At 31.0% G+C, this 18,185-nt stretch overlaps 1 protein-coding gene across 3 annotated transcripts; it reads left to right on the top strand.

Moving 5' to 3' along the window:
- Nucleotides 1–809: 809 nt before the first annotated feature.
- LOC107359556 (uncharacterized) lies at nt 810–18,024 on the top strand. 3 transcript variants are annotated; one of them, XM_025160292.2, is made up of 8 exons: nt 836–1,142; nt 1,226–1,269; nt 1,444–2,011; nt 11,047–11,613; nt 11,695–11,961; nt 12,037–12,355; nt 13,811–14,415; nt 17,220–18,024. In XM_025160292.2, exons 3-8 carry the CDS (start codon nt 1,906–1,908, stop codon nt 17,585–17,587), a joined length of 2,232 nt encoding a protein of 743 aa, XP_025016060.2. In that variant the 5' UTR covers nt 836–1,142; nt 1,226–1,269; nt 1,444–1,905; the 3' UTR covers nt 17,588–18,024. The 3 variants fall into 3 exon arrangements, with proteins under 3 accessions (XP_025016061.2, XP_015781533.2, XP_025016060.2); XM_025160293.2 differs by having other exon boundaries at nt 810–1,269; nt 1,444–2,005; XM_015926047.3 differs by having other exon boundaries at nt 820–1,269.
- The last annotated feature ends 161 nt before the right edge of the window (nt 18,025–18,185 follow it).

The following is an 18,185-nucleotide window of genomic DNA, read 5'->3' as shown; positions in this document are numbered from 1 at the left end:
AAGCTCAAAGTAACCATTAAAACCTTGAATAATCAGCTAAATGTTTACCGATCATTGACTATCAAAGAGAACCATGATTGACCATTTGCTGTGGACAGAAACAATCATATTAGTAAAAAAACAACACAAACCAATGGAACAACTAACCTTGAAAGGAAACAAACAATTACTTAATTGTTTGACTATGTCAGGTTAAATTAAACTTAATTTCCAACTCTCCCTTTGAAATGGTGAACATGCAGGAACCAAACATTTATCCAATATTGAAATATTCACCTGATCTATACAATAACAAGGAGATCCAGCCAAGGACAATTAATAAATTGAGAGAAAATTTCTCATCATCTGAGTTGAACATCGTGATTGTAATCAAAAATTATGATTTAGGAATGATGATAAAAGGTGAAACAAAATCACCACACAATTGACCAAAAATCTGTGAGACAAAACAATCTGTTGATAATGACCATAAGCTTCCAGCAGAAAGTGAATCCAGTATAGACGCCATGCAGCAGTTAACAAGTCAATCATGAAACAATAAACTGGTAGCCACGAACTATCCTTAATCCAAACATGATAATCACAATTAACAGCAAAAAAGCTAAAGATGATCCAGAAGATGATCCAAAAGAGTTGAAGTAAACGCCTAAAATCTTCCTTTGAACAAGTCTGAGAAAAATTGCCCTAACCCGCCTTTCCCTCTCTCTCTCTCTCTTTCAAAAAGACCTGTTATCTTCTCTTTCTTTCTACCTTTCTAAATTCACTCTCTTTTCTCAAATAAAATGTTCATTGAAATAAATACTTACCTGTAGTTGAACTTCATCATCGGGCACATTCACATGAAATAAAATCTCTTGGAATTAAAAATTTCATTCTCATCGACAGTTTTGCTAACAAGCTGCATTAGTAAACAGTCCCTCGGTAAAGAGTCACTCGGCCATTCTTCAAGCTTTTGCATTTGCAACCTTTTCATCGACTTGTTTTCAATTTTTGTGCTTTTCATTGATTCAAATATGAAAATTAATTGTTTATTAAATTGTTTTAACCATTGGACTTTATTCATTTAAATTGTTGGACTCTTCAAGCCTCCAAACCAATTATCCCAGCCATCTCTAACCTCCACTCTGTGACCATCATACATTGTAAGATTTGTTCAAATGGAATCAAACTGCGACTCTTCTTTGTGATTACCATTAATTGTTTTGTTTTTATTAATTTATGTTAGTTTAATTATCATTTCATCAATCATCTTCTCTATTACTTTCAAAGGTAAATCAAATAATCCTCCATCTTGCAAGTTAATTCACTCATTATACAATTGAAAAGCTAAGACAAAAAGTACCATCAGAGGAAGTCGTTGATAGTTTTTTTTCATTTCATCTCTTGTTTCCTCTTCTTTCATTGCTCTTCTTTTTCTTCTTTTTACCTTTCATTTTCATTCAGCTTACCTGTCAAGATTGTGACTTTGTACTTTCAATAAAGTGGTAACATCAAGAAAAAAAAAGAAATACCATCAAGCGAAACAATCGACACTGGTTATCACTTGGACATCTCTCGGGTCATTCTTGTCTGTGTTGCCTTCACTGTTAGACCGTGACCATTCCAGTGACTTTTTTTATCTTTCATCACTCATCACTCATCATTATCATCATCTTATGAGTTGTGCATCTTAGTTGTTGTCATCTTTACCCATTGAGAACCACAATAGACCCAAACAATCAACCAAAATTCAAGTTAAAAACCAAGTTCACTTGAATCTGTACCATAATCAAACTGGTCAAATCATTGACTTTTTTTCATAATCTTGACAACCAAGGAAATAATTTGACAACCATTTTCTCACTCAATTTAATCATCATTTTGACCATCATTTTCTAACCGTTACCATTAAATTATTCAATTACAATGATTGTTATGAAATTTTGGACTATTACCTTTATTACGTTTACTTGGATAACGCAAATTCAATCACAATTACAACCAAAACATCAACAACAACGTCAAGGTAAAGGTATATAAATATTGTTTTTCATTTTTCTTTTCATCAAAAAATCACTTTGATCCAGTTGAAACGGAAATTATCAAGTGACAGTCAAGTAAATTGTAATTTAGTTAAAGGTTAAAAAGTTCATTTAGCTTTTGTTTTTCATCAAATATTTACAAATCTTTTGCATTGTATTGACTATTGAAATAGTTTCCGATTGACTGTGACAATTAACAAACTCGCCTTGAAAAATTAATGTTTACTCTTCTGGTTTAGTGTCAAAACTTGAAGACTTGTGTGACAATTATCACTAAATTACGGTTGCCTGAATAATGGCAAGACAGCATTATATTAATTTTGACATGATAATCTGTTGATTTGAGACGAAACTGATCAAATTTGAAGCAAAAACGATCATCTTCTGGTGATATGATGCTTTAGGCCTTTTGTGTTGAGCATTTAATGGATTCAATTTTGGCTGTTGCCTTTTTTTGTTTTTTTTCACAAACTTAGTTTTGATATATAAAAATGTTGATCAACTAAAGGTTGATTAGTTGGTAAAAGGAACCAGAAAAGGTTGAATTAATTATTGGGAGGAGAAAGAAAAGGTTGAAATTGAATTTGTTTTTAGTTTTTCACTTTCTTCATCATTTTTACCTCTCAAATAACACAGAAAAACACAAAAAAAACGCAAAAAACACTAAAAAACTCACTAAAAATAGTCAACAGAATATCCAAAGATGAGATATTAATTAACATTAATTGTTAGACTGCTCTATCAATTAATAATTACAGCATTAAAGCCAAAGATTTACTGAGTAACAGTATAATTAAAATGTTGCCAGCAATTTGAGTCCAGCTTACAAGCGTTAGAAGCGTTTCATTTTTCTTGTAGCTTCATCAAAACTCTGAACAAAACACTGAAAAGCAGAGGTTGATCATGAAGATGATGAATGAATGTTAGCTTTAATAGGAAATAAATAAACGAAAAAGAACAGTTTATTTCTATTGAAAAGACTGAGATTTTGATTTCAAGTGAATCAAAAGAATCAAATCTACGCCAATCAAGAGTCTAAAGAGCCAAATTAAGTTTACAATTATCTGAATTATCGCATCGAACAAGTGAAATTTTTTGAAAGTGAAAAGATTGAAAACAAGAAAAGTAAATCACAATCCAAATCCAGAGTTTCCAGAGTCAACTTTGCTAATAATTTGAGATTGATTAAAGTCCAATTCATTGAACACACAAATTCAATTCAATTCAATTCATTAAACTCATCTTTCATCCTTAAAGTTATGTTTCAATTTGGTGACATTTTGCAAACAAATCTAAATGCCACAGAATTGTGTTTAAATTTAGATTAATCTGTTTGTCTTGTTTGAATGGACATTGTTCCTTAATGGTGACACATTTGGAGTATTTAAAGTCAATTATTTACTTTCAACAGTTTGTTAGCATTTTAACCTGAACTGATGTGAAAAAGTTGAGATTCAATTCATGGTTGATTAATGATAAACAAGTCTGTCAATGGACTATTCAATCATTCCAATGATTATTGTTGAAATTGTTAAACAGTCTTTTTATCATCATCGTCAACAACACACAAAATATATAAAGTGAACGTCAAGTTTTATCTAAAATATAACATCATTTTCATTGTTATTCAAGGTATTCCTGCAACCCTGAACAATTGATGATAAAGTGCAAGATACAGAAAGGGCAGAAAAACCTTACCGGTCATCAGGCCAGTTTACCGTTTATTTATTTATTACATTATTCGCCCCTCTCCAATACAATACATAAAAAAATGTCTTCCTATTTTTTTGGGCAAAAAAAAAATAAAATAAAATAATATTTTCTCTCAATCCGTAGATTGATCGATATAATATTCACAAAAGATGTTCAAGTTTACCCCGGAACTTGAAAATTCAACTATTGTTATTATCATCATTATTGTACATTTTGTGAGTTTCAGGATGAGTTGAGGATAACCAGTCATCATCATCATTGTGCCTCATCCTCATCCCAATATAACTCAAAATTTTTATATTTTTCTTTATTCAAGTAAATATCTGAAATGGTCAAACTGCCTACAATTGACCCTACAATCAATTATTTTCACTTTAATTTCACCGAAAATCATCTTAAATCGATGTAATTCACTATTTAATTATGTCTTGATCATTATCTGCCAATTCATTAATATCACTAATTCAGAAGTGAGTTAAGTTTTTGCTCAAATTAACAAAACGATTTTGATTTTTGTCAAATTATTCAATATTCATTAATCTTAGATTATCTCGATTCTTAGGTTTTTCACAATTTCAACGAATTGATCAAAAATGAAAATTGAAATGATCAAGTTGAAGCCATTGTAATAACATATTTAAGTTGAAATTTTTTCACAACTCATTTGTTTAAACTCACAATTGAAATCCTTGAATAGATGAAATTATAGTTTGATTCAGTGTATAATAGCGATAATAATATCTATGATTATGCAAACAGAATATCAGAATTGAAGTGACAATTTGAATAGCGAGAATCAAGGATTGAATTTTTTTCTCGACCAAAGTGGCCTTCAATTGTGATTCCATTGGTAAAATGATTGGTTAAATGTGGCATGAAATGATACAAAGAAACGGCGAAGAAGAAGAAAAAAACTTTGATTATGCGATGATGATAATCATGACCAGCAAACTAATCATGATGATTAGTCATTTGACCATTAAGAAGTCATTATTTAATGATTATCATCTTACCCAGTGATTGTCTTCATCTTTACTCAGATTCTTCATCTCCTTCCCTTTCCTGTTTCATCCACATCAAGAGTAACAAAAAAGATTACTTCCTAAATTATAACCATAAACATGTTCAGTAATCATAAAAAAAAAGGGTTGAAATGAGCCAAGATTTTTATATTTTTTCAGGGTCAGTTAAGGTTACTTTCGCTGGAGCAAAGCATTTGGTCATCACTGGTTAATTAGTATTCATAGGAAACAGTAAATAACACTGATTAACAGATTAACATAGAAAGGTGTGTGATGAACATGGAAGGATGAAGATGAGAGGAAACGTGAAAAGGTAAACAAGGTTAATTGTAAATGTCAGAATAAGGTGAAAATTAACTTTTTTTTACATGAAAAGCTTTTCCATTTCAAGGAAGAAATGATGAGGAAAAGGATGAAATGATAATGAAAATGAAACTTTTAATCTTTTCCATTCCTAGAAAAGCAATTTTCTCAAGCATCTTCCGGTTGAATCATTTCTCAGGTTAATTCTGTTAATTAATCAAATTAATCTGAAGCAAAAAGCTGAGCAAAAAGCTGAGCAAAAGTGAACAAAGTTGAATTACAATTAACTTTCCTTGATTTATCGATTGTTAAAGGTCAACGATATTGGTTAATAAGTTGAATTTATCTGAATTCAAGTAATCATAAAATCCATGATTATTAGCTCAATCTAATAATGTAAATATCAGGTAAAACAAATAACAGTGAAGCAATTAAACTGTCAAATTAATAGTTAAATAAATTTCCATCTTTTTTTTTCACTCCAAACCATTTCTTTCAATATAAGCCAAGTTATCAAGGTTAGGTATTTTTGTTTATCACCTTTAGTCAATCATAATTTTGTAACAATATTTTTATTACTATTATTACCTGCATTTTTAAACTCATAACTATTATTAGACTATTATTAGTGTTGAAAAAAAGCTAATATATTTCAATGTCAATGGCAACCTGTGAGTTGAATTTTGCAATAAAAAACCTTTTCGCATGAAATAAAAGTATATTAATTATTGATGGATCACATTGAAGGTTCAATTGAACATTGAATTAACAAAGGTTAGGTTAAATTTCACCTTTAATAACAAAGGTAACCTCTTTTTTTGGGGCCTAAAATTGCCTTTTAAAATTAGGTGTTTGATGAAAATGGATGGAAATACATTCTTCATCTTTGTTACTCCTTATAATTTAAGATTACAATTGCATTTACTTTAGATTTTATATTTTCTCAGGTGAAAGTGAATAAAGGCAAAGGGTGAATTCAATCAGATAATCTTTCGGATTAATCATAATGAAATGTTTGCTAACAAAAGCAGTTTACCTTGAAATGCTAACCTTTTAATTTACCTTTTAACTTTCATTCAATTCTCAACAATTTTTGTTCCAATTTTCAGTTTCCTTCAGATATTCAATTGAACCAATTGATACCAAATAAATCAAAACACAAACTCTGTGAATTTGGTCAAGAGTCATCAATGTTTCAACGTTTCTTGACCACAATTTACCAGAATCTTTAATTGCTTTAACTCCTTGCTTTGGTTGCTTTTTATAACTTCATTTTTTGTCTTATTCTGTTTCAATTACTGCCTTTCATCATGAAATTTCTTGTCCAACCAATTTGATAATAACCTTTAGTTATCGCCATAAATTCCGTGAAGTTTATCTTTTCCCTCATCAATTGATTTGCTTCAGTTCTGACGATTAACAGATTAATCCTTTTGCTAACCTTTACCAAAGCCAACTTGAGCCTTTCTTCATGTTTAGTTGATTTTGTTGCAGATTGTATTTCAATCGGTCAACCACTTGGCTACTCGTGATTGTTATCGCACACAAATTTCCTTGGCTACCAAACGGCCATCATTTATGATGAAACGATCACCTACAATGATTACAAAGAAAAGTTCAATTGTTGTTCAATGAAAAGATGAAATTTCAAGTTTTCCAAGACTAATCCATATTCACTGAAAACTTGATCTGCCTCTTTTTATGGCTGTAAATAACAGTTTCAGTGTAACCAACATTTCAAAATAATAATAGTATCAGCATGATAATCTCAACTCTGCTATTCAATACTAATCATGATAATAGGATAACATCTTTAATCCAAAAACTTGTCTTCAACATTTGTCTCAAACAAAAAGGTTACCAATTTCAGGAAATATTTCAACAAGAATAATCATCTTTTTGTAACAATTTTCTCACCCAACTTTTCCCATGGAAAATTCAATTCTAGATTTAATCTTAATTGTATCTCAAATTACCTAGCAAACGGTCAAAGGCCATTGAAATATTGTAATAATAACCCAGAAATCTGTTTCAATCAAAAGACCATTTCAATAGCTTTTGACAAAACCTTTGCCTTCAAACCTTAAGTCTATTACAGTTTAGATATTTTAATTGCTATTAACTTCACCCTTAATTATGATGCTGGGCGATTCAAGGTGCGTCTAAATTTAACCTTTTTTCTTGTTGTTTCCTTATTATTTTATTGTTTATTTACTGATTATTGAATCGTAATTTACCTACAAAGTTAATAACTTGATCATCAGGAAATGTAATGAAACAATTATGTTGATTAAGTGAACCTTTTCCTAACCAAAGTTGCTAATGTTTCCATTACTTTATACCTTAATTTAACAGCTTCAAATTTGTTAACTTTATTTACAATTAAATGTAACTTGTTTTCATTTTAGCCAAAAGTTAATTGTAATTATAATTAATCTCTGGAAAGTTTAACCATTTGCTAATGTAACCAGAATTTGAAGTGATCATAAATGGGAAAAACAAGAGTTGAAAGTGAATCAATTGAATTTTCAAGTGAAAGTCATGATTAATTATGATTCGATGATAAAAGGAGTCTCACAGGGAAAAAGGTTAATCAATCATTAGGGTACCTTAATGATATTTGGTGCAATTGAACAAATTACATTGATCAGCAGTAGGCAGCGAATCAACAGGTTAAAGTTGATTATATTTTCCTGGTTAATCAACTGTTGAACACCTACTATAGTCAACATTAACCTTGATAAACCAGATATTTAAAATAACATCTTCATCTTCATCTTCATCTTGTTCATCTTTTCCTCATGTTTAATCTCTCATCAGGGGATCTGAATTGTTACCTGAAAATGGTCAGTTGAACAGTAAAAGTAGACAAGGAAGATGAATTGTGATTACGATTTAAACATTTCCGTAAACAACATTGAAGTTAATTCTGTTTGAATGATTTGATGAAATCAACTTAACCATTAATCATGATAAACTGTTCAATTTATTGTTTAAACCATCGTTTAGCAAAACCTTTTATATTGTATTTAAATTTGTATCCTTGGTTTGAGATGTAAATGTTTCTTAAACAATCAAAATGTTTGTTAATTGTTGACAAAAAAACACTTTTCTTTTTAATTGAATATTTTAATCAAGTTAACACTTTCATTTGTGATTTAATTTTGTATTTACCTTGAGGTTAAATTACAACTAAATAAAGATGTCTTTAATTAACATTTATATCATTATTAAAAGCACTTTCCCATTGAATCATCGTCGATACAAATGTTTTAATGGCTTTTCATAGCCATTAACATCTTAAAACAGTCCAAGTGATTGATTACAATTACTCTGATTGTTAGTTATCTGCTCAAATCAAGTCAATTAAATTAATTTCATTTAACTCTTCCATTCCAACAACATTAATGTCATTACATGTGTAAGATGAAAAATGATTCAAACTCAATTAGAATCGTTATTTTAAATTTCAAGTTCATTTATTATAATATTTATAATTATGATGATCTTTGTTAATGGTCAACATTTTACCATCAATGACCACTGTAAGCAGTAAATCAACCATCAATGCATTAACCTCACATAATCTGGATTAACCTTTGACTTGAGCATTACTAGGATTGAGTTTCAGATCCATAAATCATTTAGTCAATCAACTTGCAAGATTTAATTGTCTCATCCATTTAGATTTTTGACTGAATCAGACAATTAACCATTGATTACTTCCTCATCCAAGATGATATCAATCAACAAATAGCAATTGACTTTGCATTGGAACAAATTTTCACCTCATTTATGGTTCAACATTTCACCTCATTTATTAAAGACTAATTAAAATGCTATTTAAATTGATCATCATCTAGTTTGAGATTGTAATTTATTAACTAACCTGCCTTCATTAATTTTATCCTTAATCACCAAAAATAAACCTCAAAATCTATTAACCATTATACTTCACCTTGCAGGTAACTTTTGTAGTTTCATCTTTTTGTTTCCAAGTTGAACCTTTAAAACGTTTCACTAATTAATTAAGGTTAAAATTAATTGATTTTATTTGTTGTTGTTTCTCATAATAATATACATTAGGAAACAAACAATGAAAATAAAGTAAATGATCATCTTTTAGACCAAAGATTAAGGTTCAAGTGAATCTTGGATAACCTGTAAAGGTTAACCTATCCTGAGATGAACATTAATTTCATCTTAATTTTGACACGCCAAGGTGCTAAAGGCGTGTTTCTCATAATTCAGATTAACTTACAGATGAAAGATAGAAACTCTTTTCATTTCAAAAAAAATCTCATCTTCATAACATGAGACATTACAAATACAGGTGAAATAGTATCTGTGAGAAGCAAATTAATCACGCAAAATGAGCTTGAAATCGTTACCTTTGTATCACTGACATTGAAAGTTTACACGCCATTGACAAATCAACGATTTTAACAAATTGTCATGATTAATGGTCAATAATTAAGAAAGTAATTTGCACAAATTAAGATTCAAACATTAAAATGAAAACACAAATTCATTTTCTCTTCAAAAGACTGCAAAAGATTGACGTTTATTAGGCCGAGAGACTTGAATCTTTCAACCTAAGAGAGTGACTCTTGTCCCATCAAAAGTGACTTACAACTGGCTTTTAATTTTTCAATCTTCTTCTTCTTCTTTTCTCATCTTTCTTTTGTCTTACTTTTAATGCCTCTGGTCATCATCTTGAAGGTTAACAAAGAGATCGGTCATGAACCGATCATCTTGATCTGCATGAGGAAACTGGTTCTGTTTAATATCATCTAGATGACATGATAGTGAACAAAATACATATTAAATGAATGGGTTGATTGTTGAATGAATATTGAACTCAACTGATAACTCAAAAGATTATAACATTGATCAGAATGAATCAAATGCAAAAAAATGAACAAAACATTCACTTCCATGCAAATGAAAAACAATGAACTTATTGACAAAATAGCGACATAAATCAATACATTATTAGGTGGAAAAATTGTACAAAATTGTAAAGACTTAAATTGTTATTTTTTACCCTAAAACTAGTTCTTTTTTTGGTACAGTCTCTATTATTTAGACACAATCAACAACAGTTTAACAGTTAATATGAAAGCAACTGAATTGAACCATTGGCGGGTTGCTAAAGAGGATCAACCACAGAGTTTAGCAAAAAAAAGATTTAACTTGATTTAGTTGATTAAACACTTATGCAGTTGGGTCATCGAACCAACAATTTAGACTGAAAACTCTATTTAAGTTGCAACCATTTAAACATAAGTTGAATCAAACCCGATTTTAGTTTAAATAATGATAATGTTAACTACAATTCAACTCTAATGTCTTCATATCTCTGTGAGGAGTTAAACTCTGTTTACCAAGGAACCCTGAATAATCTCAATTGTTTTGCCTTCTCCTGATTTTTTCACCATCATCATAAACATTATCCTCATCATCATTGCCATTTGTACTTAAAAATACCGTAAAGAGGCTCATTTTGCCCTTTTCATTCTTGATATAATTTACTTTTGTGTAACCTTTTTACGCTATTTTTTGCTACTTTTTGCTTCAATCATTTGATACTTTAAATATTGAGTCTTCATTTCATCCCAAAACTCATCGCCAATTGAATACAGTTGAATGCAATCAAATCAAACCGTTTCTTAATAACAAAGGCGAGTGCATTTTAATTTTGATGGGTTAATGGTATTGTTAATAATATGATCAATGCTTTTATGTCCAATTGAACCTGAAAAGTGTTGATTGTGTGTAATGATGTAATTTAGCCATTGAAGGTACAGCTTTTGTGAGTGTTTGACCTGAAAGGTTTGGAAGGTTTTATTTGCAAAAGGCAGCTTAAATTGTCACTTAATTTGATTGATTTACGTTTCTTTATTCTGGATCAATTCATATTTTAAACATTTCTTGTTCAATATTTTATCACTAATCAAGTTTATTGATGATTTGCTTTTTGTTAGGTGTTGGACCTGGACCTTGTAGCCAAGATGATATTAGCTTTGAGTTGATTACAGGTTTCGTTTATTCATCTTCATCCGAGTCAATTGCAACCATTCCAGCGACACTTAAGTTAACCGATTGCCTGGCTCGATGTCGAGCCAATCTAACCTGCCAATCATTAAATTTTGAAACTGGTTTATGTGTATTATTTAGCACCAGTGCAGCCAATCGGCCAACCTCATTGAATAAATCACAGTTTCCTGTTTTCACCATTTATGCCCAGAAAATATGCCTTGGTGTTACAATTGAACCAACCTGCCAAAAATCATGGGTCTTTGAAACAGTTCCAGGTCACATATTGACTGGTTATTCATCTAAATTGATGGCTTCACCCTCAAAGCAAGATTGTATGATTAAATGTTATTCAGAAACAAGTTTCCAATGTCGATCAGCTAATTACAACAGAGCAACCAGTGAATGCAGTCTATCTGAAATGGATCGCCATTCAATAATAACGCCTTTCAATTCAGATCGACACTTTCGAAGTGCTCCTGGACAAGAGTACATTGAAAACAATTGCGTCCAAGGTAAGGTTACTCTTACAGACTCTGAAACACTTTCAACTGTTCAACTGTTTAACTATTTTGATATTTTATTTTTCCTTTCAGAGCCTAAAAAACTTTGCGATTTTCGACCAATTCGAGGTCGCTTATTGAAGACTGTTGACTCTGTATGGCCAGAGATTAAATCGCTGGATGGTTGTAGGCAAAAATGCTTGCAATCAGAGTATCGATGTTTCTCCTTTGACCTCAATGATCCGGCCAATAAGGTTTGCCGAACCTCTCATCTAGATTCATCCTCATCGAATCACATAAAAGATGCTTATTTCGAGGTTCCTGCAGCCATTACATATGAACTTACTTCTTGTTATGATGGTAAATCAAACTTTGATTATTTACTGATCATTTGCTAATTAACTTTTACTAATTACTTTTATCTTATTGTTTCAGTTGATATTGTTTGTCGATCTCGTGATATGCTTACAAAAGTACGGACAAATCGTATATTTAATGGTAAAATTTATGGCAAATCAAAACCCAATTCATGTGTAATGGACATTAAAAACAGCTTATCGTTTGAATTGTCATTGGGTTACAATGATGTTGCCTGTGCTGTTAAACGTGACGATGGAGCCAAATATTCATCTGAAATTGTACTTCAACATCATGATTTAATCGTCACAACCAAAGATCTTGGTTTATCCGTTCAATGTTCATACGATTTAACCAACAAAACCGTCGTAAATACAGTTGTCTTTGAATCAGATGGGTAAGTAAACAATTGACCCTGCAACAAGCGAAATCCAAGCTTTTCTCAAATCAAATTAAACCCAAACTAACAGATACTCAATCAATATAATCAACTAATCAATTTCATCATTTGAAAAGGAAATCAGTAGTAAATCAGTAAATCTGTTGGCTATCAATATTGAAAGAAGTTCAAATTGAAGCTCAGTTAAGATTTTTTTATTGTCATTCTGACCTTAACGGTTGCTTTGCTTACAATTTACCGATTCAATCATTGATTTCTTGATTGATTATGATTCATAATCAATGGAACCAATGGACTATACATTTTGTATCCTCAACTTTGATCATAATAACTGCAACCAAGCAAATCATTACAAGTTACAGTAAACTGTTGAATTAAGTGATTTCCTTGAAATCATTTGTTACTTTCATCAACTTGACCTGAGATGGCAAATATCAGTTTATTTATACTCTCCATTTCATGGTCAATCAATCTTGTGTCAATTCACCCTCAACTTGACCATCAACCTTAAACGTTTACTTGGTCTTCTAATGACAACTCAATTAGCTAAACTTATTGATAATTTAATTCACTACAAGAGGGTAAAAACCCAAAAAATTAACCAGAAAAAAAGGATTTCCGTTGAAAAGAAGCCAAAAGTTAATTATTTATAACATATTACAGGTTGAGTCCACTTTTCCCTTTCCACTTTCAACATAATCATCATCATAATCATCATAATTTGTGCTCTTCTTACCTCAAGTAATTTGACTAAACCTAGCAATTTAAGATGTCACTTAATGATTTAACTTTAAGGTTACTGAAAGGGAAAGTTAATGTTTATTTCAATCTTTTTGTGACTATTTAACTATCAAGGTTTACCTATTTGTGAACAATTGTAATTACTGGCTATCATTATCGAACCTTTCATGGTTATAACGTTTTGCGGACTTAACATCTCTGTAACTGTAAAGGGTTGGTTGATCCAATTGTTGACCAATTGTTATTTAACCAGCAAAATGGTCAATGAACTTTCTCAGACCAGTTTAAAGTTAAATAAACTCATTAGTTGAACAAATTATAGTCATAATAAAAGCATGATAATTGAATAAAAGAAACTCAAGTTTATGTTAACATAATTGTTAACCAAACCTTCACAAGTAAACAAGTATTCATTTTTAAATAATGCTCATGATTAACTATGCAAATAAAAGCTGCAAACATTCAATATTGAAACTCAATAATCAGATGATTCCTCAACTTATCAATGAAATTAACAGAAACACTCCAATGATAATTTGCTAAACAATTATTTTAATTTACATTAATTCAAATGAAATCTTACAAAATACAAAATCTTCAACCAAAGTCAAGGTTTGAGAAAAGCTTGAGTTATTATTATATTATATTATTAATATTTCAGTTTTCATTTCAATGAATATTAATGATTTTATTTGGATTTTGATTTTACAGCGAAATAATTGGAGCTGCTAAAGATGAACGATTTGTCCATTCATCGATTGTTGAGGCGCCAAATGTAACAATTACTGTGACTGATCGATTGGGTTCACCGATACGAACAGCTAAAATTGGAGATTTGTTAACATTGAGATTTTCAATTGTCGATGAACCTTCACCTTATGAGATATTCATTCGTTCACTGGTTGCCTCTGATGGTTTGGATGGCAGTGAAATTGAACTGATTGGAGCTGATGGTTGTCCCATTGATATTGCAGTCATGGGTCCAATTTCACGAATCAAAGGAGCAGCTAAAACTTTGGAAACAACTTTTGAAGCCTTCAAATTTCCAACCTCTGATATTGTCAATTTTAGAGCTGTTGTAACTCCATGTTTAGCCAAATGTCAGCCAATCCATTGTTTCTCGGATGGTTTTGACGGATCAACTCAGGAATCTTTTTCTTATGGTAAAAGACGCAGACGAAGGAGTGTGAAACAGGCTCAATCTGATGAAGATTTAGTGGTATTACAATCAATCAGAATACAAGATGCGTTTGATTTCAATGAAGGTGCCCGTCAACAGCCAATCAAAAGAAACGGCCGCTATGATATAATCAAAGGTAAGCATCAAAATTGTACAAACATTTGGTTCTGTAAAGACATAATCGAAACAATTGTCACATTTAAACAAATTGACATAAACTGGTGAAAATTGTTTTCTTTCAAGTATAGACTCTATTAGTTTGTAAAGATATGAAAACTGAGTTTTTTTGTGCGATTTGAAGTTTTCTGTGATGAATAGTTTTCGAGAAAATCGAGTTCGAAGTTGAAACTTCGATTGCCTTTTGTTCGTTTATGGAGGTAGCCTTTTTAATGAAACTCATTTTCTCGTTGTAAATTTCAATGGCCAACCAGAAAATTCACTTATTTTGAGGAATAAAATTTTGTGGCTTCTGTAAAACAGATAAGGTCGATTTTCAGGTAAACCGATCTCTTGTTGTGGCCAAAAGAGTTGGAGAGCTGAAAGTTATTATTTGTGCATTAAAATTGTTGGCTAACAGCATGAATCGAATGATTGCATCAATTTAACGACAGTTCTCGTTAATTTGGCCATTGAACTAAAAACTTTGAACGTTAATATTTCGAGAATGGTATCATCTGCAGTCATTATTTTTTCACCAATTTAATCCTTTGCTAACTAATAATGCAGTTCGCTTTGAAAACTTTCTATTAGTGCATTCGAGACATGATTTTTAGGTTGTAGATGAACGAGAAACAACTTATTTAACAAACAAAACTCATCTAAACCCATTTCTTGGTAAATAAACCAATTTTCTGGTTAGACTTTCAAATGAAATGCAAAGAATGCTGCCAAAGGTTCGAACATTTGTCTAAAGAGTTGGGAGTTGATGAAGTTTGTAGAGATTCAAAAGCTGAGTCCATAGCTACTATTAAATCCTTCATCTGATAAACAGTACCCTAGAAAATTGAGGTCAAATTTGAAACTTCGATCGCCTTTTCTTCAGCTATCGAAGCAAATTTTTACACGAAACTTATTTCAAGGGTCTATCTTTTGCTTAACAACCAGAAAATGGTCTTATTTTGAGGAATAATATTTTCTTTTTTTGTAAAACAGATCAATTTCGATTTTCATCTAATTTTCATCTAAACCGACCGCATTCTGTGACCATAAGATTTAGCGCACTGAAACTTATTATCAGTCCATAAAAATTGCTTACTTATATCATGGACTGAATAATTTTTTCAATTAACCAACAGTTCTCTTGATTTTGGCCATTGAGTTTAAAACTTTTGGCCTCAATATTTCGAGAATGGCATCTCTTACAGTCAATATTCTTTCACCGAACATTAGATCTCCGTATGGACTATAATATATCGAAAGATTAAAGCATTCAAAATCCTGCAAAACAAAGTTATAGCATTGCACTACTCATGTAGTCAGATTTGAGCCTTGATTTATAAAGCTAAACACAAATTTTATACGTTAGAAGAATCTTCGTTTATTGAATGAATGAGCTCATATTTACTTCGGTATTAAGTCACATTATGTTATAGCCCATAATGAAATATAATGTTTCGTGAAAGAATGTTGGTTGTAGGTAATGCCATTGTCGAAATATCGAAGCTCAAAGTTTGCAGACCAATGACAAAAATCGCGAAAACTATTGTTGCATTGTTAAAATTATTCAATCCATGATGTGATCCATCAATTTTTGTGGACGAAAAATAAGTTTCAGCTCGCTAACTCTTATGGTCACAGAACGCAATCAGTTTAAATAAAAATCGAACTGATCTGTTTTACAGAAGAAGGAAAACTTTATTTATCAATATAAGTACATTTTCTTGTCCACCATCAAAAGTTACATTTGGGAAATGAGTTTCGTGAAAAAAACTGTTTCCATAGCTGAAGAAAAGGCCATCGAAGTTTTAACTTTGACCTCAATTTTCGCGAAAACTATTCATCGTATGAATTATTTAATAGTAGCTATGGATTCAGTTTTTACGCCTCAACAAGCCTCATAAAGTTTCAACCCTTAACTCAAATGTTCGAGCCTTTGGCAGCCCTCTTTGCATTTGATTTGTAAGTTTAACCAGAAAATTGGTTTATTTACCAAGAAATGTGTTTATATGAGTTTGTTTTGTTTAATAAGTTGTTTCTCGTTTATTTACAACCCAAAAATCATGTCCCAAATGCGCTGATGAAAAGTTTTTGAATTGAATTGCATTATTAGTTAATAAAGGATTAAATTGGTGAAAAAATAATGACTGTAGATGATGCCATTCTCGAAATATTAACGTTCAAAGTTTTTAGTTCAATGGCCAAATTAACGAGAACTGTTGGTTAATTGAAAAAATTATTCAGTCCATGATGTGAGCAAGCAGTTTTTGTGGACGGATAATAAGTTTCAGCTCCCTAACTCTTATGGTCACAGAATGCGGTCGGTTTAGATGGAAATCGAACTTGATCTGTTTTACAAAAACAGAAAATATTATTCCTCAAAATAAGACCATTTTCTGGTTTGTCAGCAAAAGATACATCCTGAAAATGAGTTTCATAAAAAGATCTACTTCCATAATTGTGCAAAAAGCTTTGCAAGTTTCAACTTCGAACCCGATTTTCTCGAAAACAGTTCATCAGACAAATCTTCAAATCACACAAATAAACTAAGTTTTTAATTTCCCATCAACCAAAAGAGTCTCAATTTGAAAGAAATTGCTTTTTACCCGTTTGCGCCTATTTGTTTTTCTTAATTGTTTCCATTTGTGCATAAAAGTGACAAGTGTGTTTATATTGTTTTTTAGTAACAACCCAAATATTTGCTGTAATCATATGAATCCTTTTCCATCGATTCTACCTTTAATTTCTGTTTATCTTTATTAATTTCTGTCTTTTCTCTTCCAGAATCAAAGAATCACTCAAATTTTTCTTCTTCACCAACAACTTCATTCTCATCGTTTTCATGTCTAACCAACACTGGACTCTTAATGATATTTTCAATACTTTTGATAACTCAAATAATTGTTTTGGCTCTTTGGTCAATCTTTCGCTGTCCAAAAAAGCCTGACCAATTTTCATCGTTAACTCTAAAACCAACCCTTTCACCGTCACCAACACCTTTAGGCTCATCAGGTTCATCATCATTATCATCGTCTCACTATCGTCACCGTAAATCGGATAAATATGTCACAATTCATCCTTACAATAATGGATCATCTCTTGCTAGTCAATTGTATATTTTATCAACTCTGGATAATAATAAATATCGATAGAATCTGCCAGATTCTTAGTTTAATTTTACAATTATCGAGTTGACCGTTTTGTGCCAGTTTTGTACTTCACCCTTTGTAACACCTTTAACACCTCAACCAGTTTAGGATTAACATAATGTTTACTTGTAATGGTTAATTTGTCTGGTAAATTAACTATCCTTCGATATTCAAATGGTTACATCTTGTAAATAATGCAACAATAGGAGCTAAAAATGAATGTAGAGACTGCAACAGATACTAAAATTGATTTGAATGATATCGGAGATGTACAACGACTGATATTGATAATCATGATAGTTTTTATTATAATTATGGCCTTATTGTTTATCATCGCTCTCTATCGATATTACTACCATGTAAATAACCTTACCACTTCTGTACACTTAAAAACTAATGATATGAAAACGTTAAACAAAATAAATAGACGTCAACCAATACCACCAGTTCCATCATTTCAAAGTGTTGATATTTCCAGAATTTCATCCATGCCAACATCAGGTTTTAATGAGCGAAAGACTCGGACAAAATCTCGATTTGCTACATTAATGTGTTTATTTGCAAAAGGCCCAGGAAAGGGTAAAAGTAAAAGCAATCTTCC

Source organism: Tetranychus urticae, chromosome 2 (assembly GCF_039701765.1).
Source record: "Tetranychus urticae isolate SD_2017Ah chromosome 2, NJAU_TeUrti_SD_1.0, whole genome shotgun sequence".
In the NCBI taxonomy this organism is placed as follows: domain Eukaryota; kingdom Metazoa; phylum Arthropoda; class Arachnida; order Trombidiformes; family Tetranychidae; genus Tetranychus; species Tetranychus urticae.
This window is presented reverse-complemented; position numbering and strand designations above follow the sequence as displayed.

What these genes read in the sequence shown, in the direction of transcription:
- LOC107359556 (XM_015926047.3), top strand. Translation starts at nt 1,906, where the DNA reads ATGATTGTTATGAAATTTTGGACTATTACCTTTATTACGTTTACTTGG. An exon ending in ACAACAACGTCAAGGTAAAG is followed by an intron (nt 2,012 to 11,046) that starts GTATATAAATAT and finishes GCTTTTTGTTAG; the next exon opens with GTGTTGGACCTGGACCTTGT. An exon ending in GTTGTCTTTGAATCAGATGG is followed by an intron (nt 12,356 to 13,810) that starts GTAAGTAAACAA and finishes TTGATTTTACAG; the next exon opens with CGAAATAATTGGAGCTGCTA.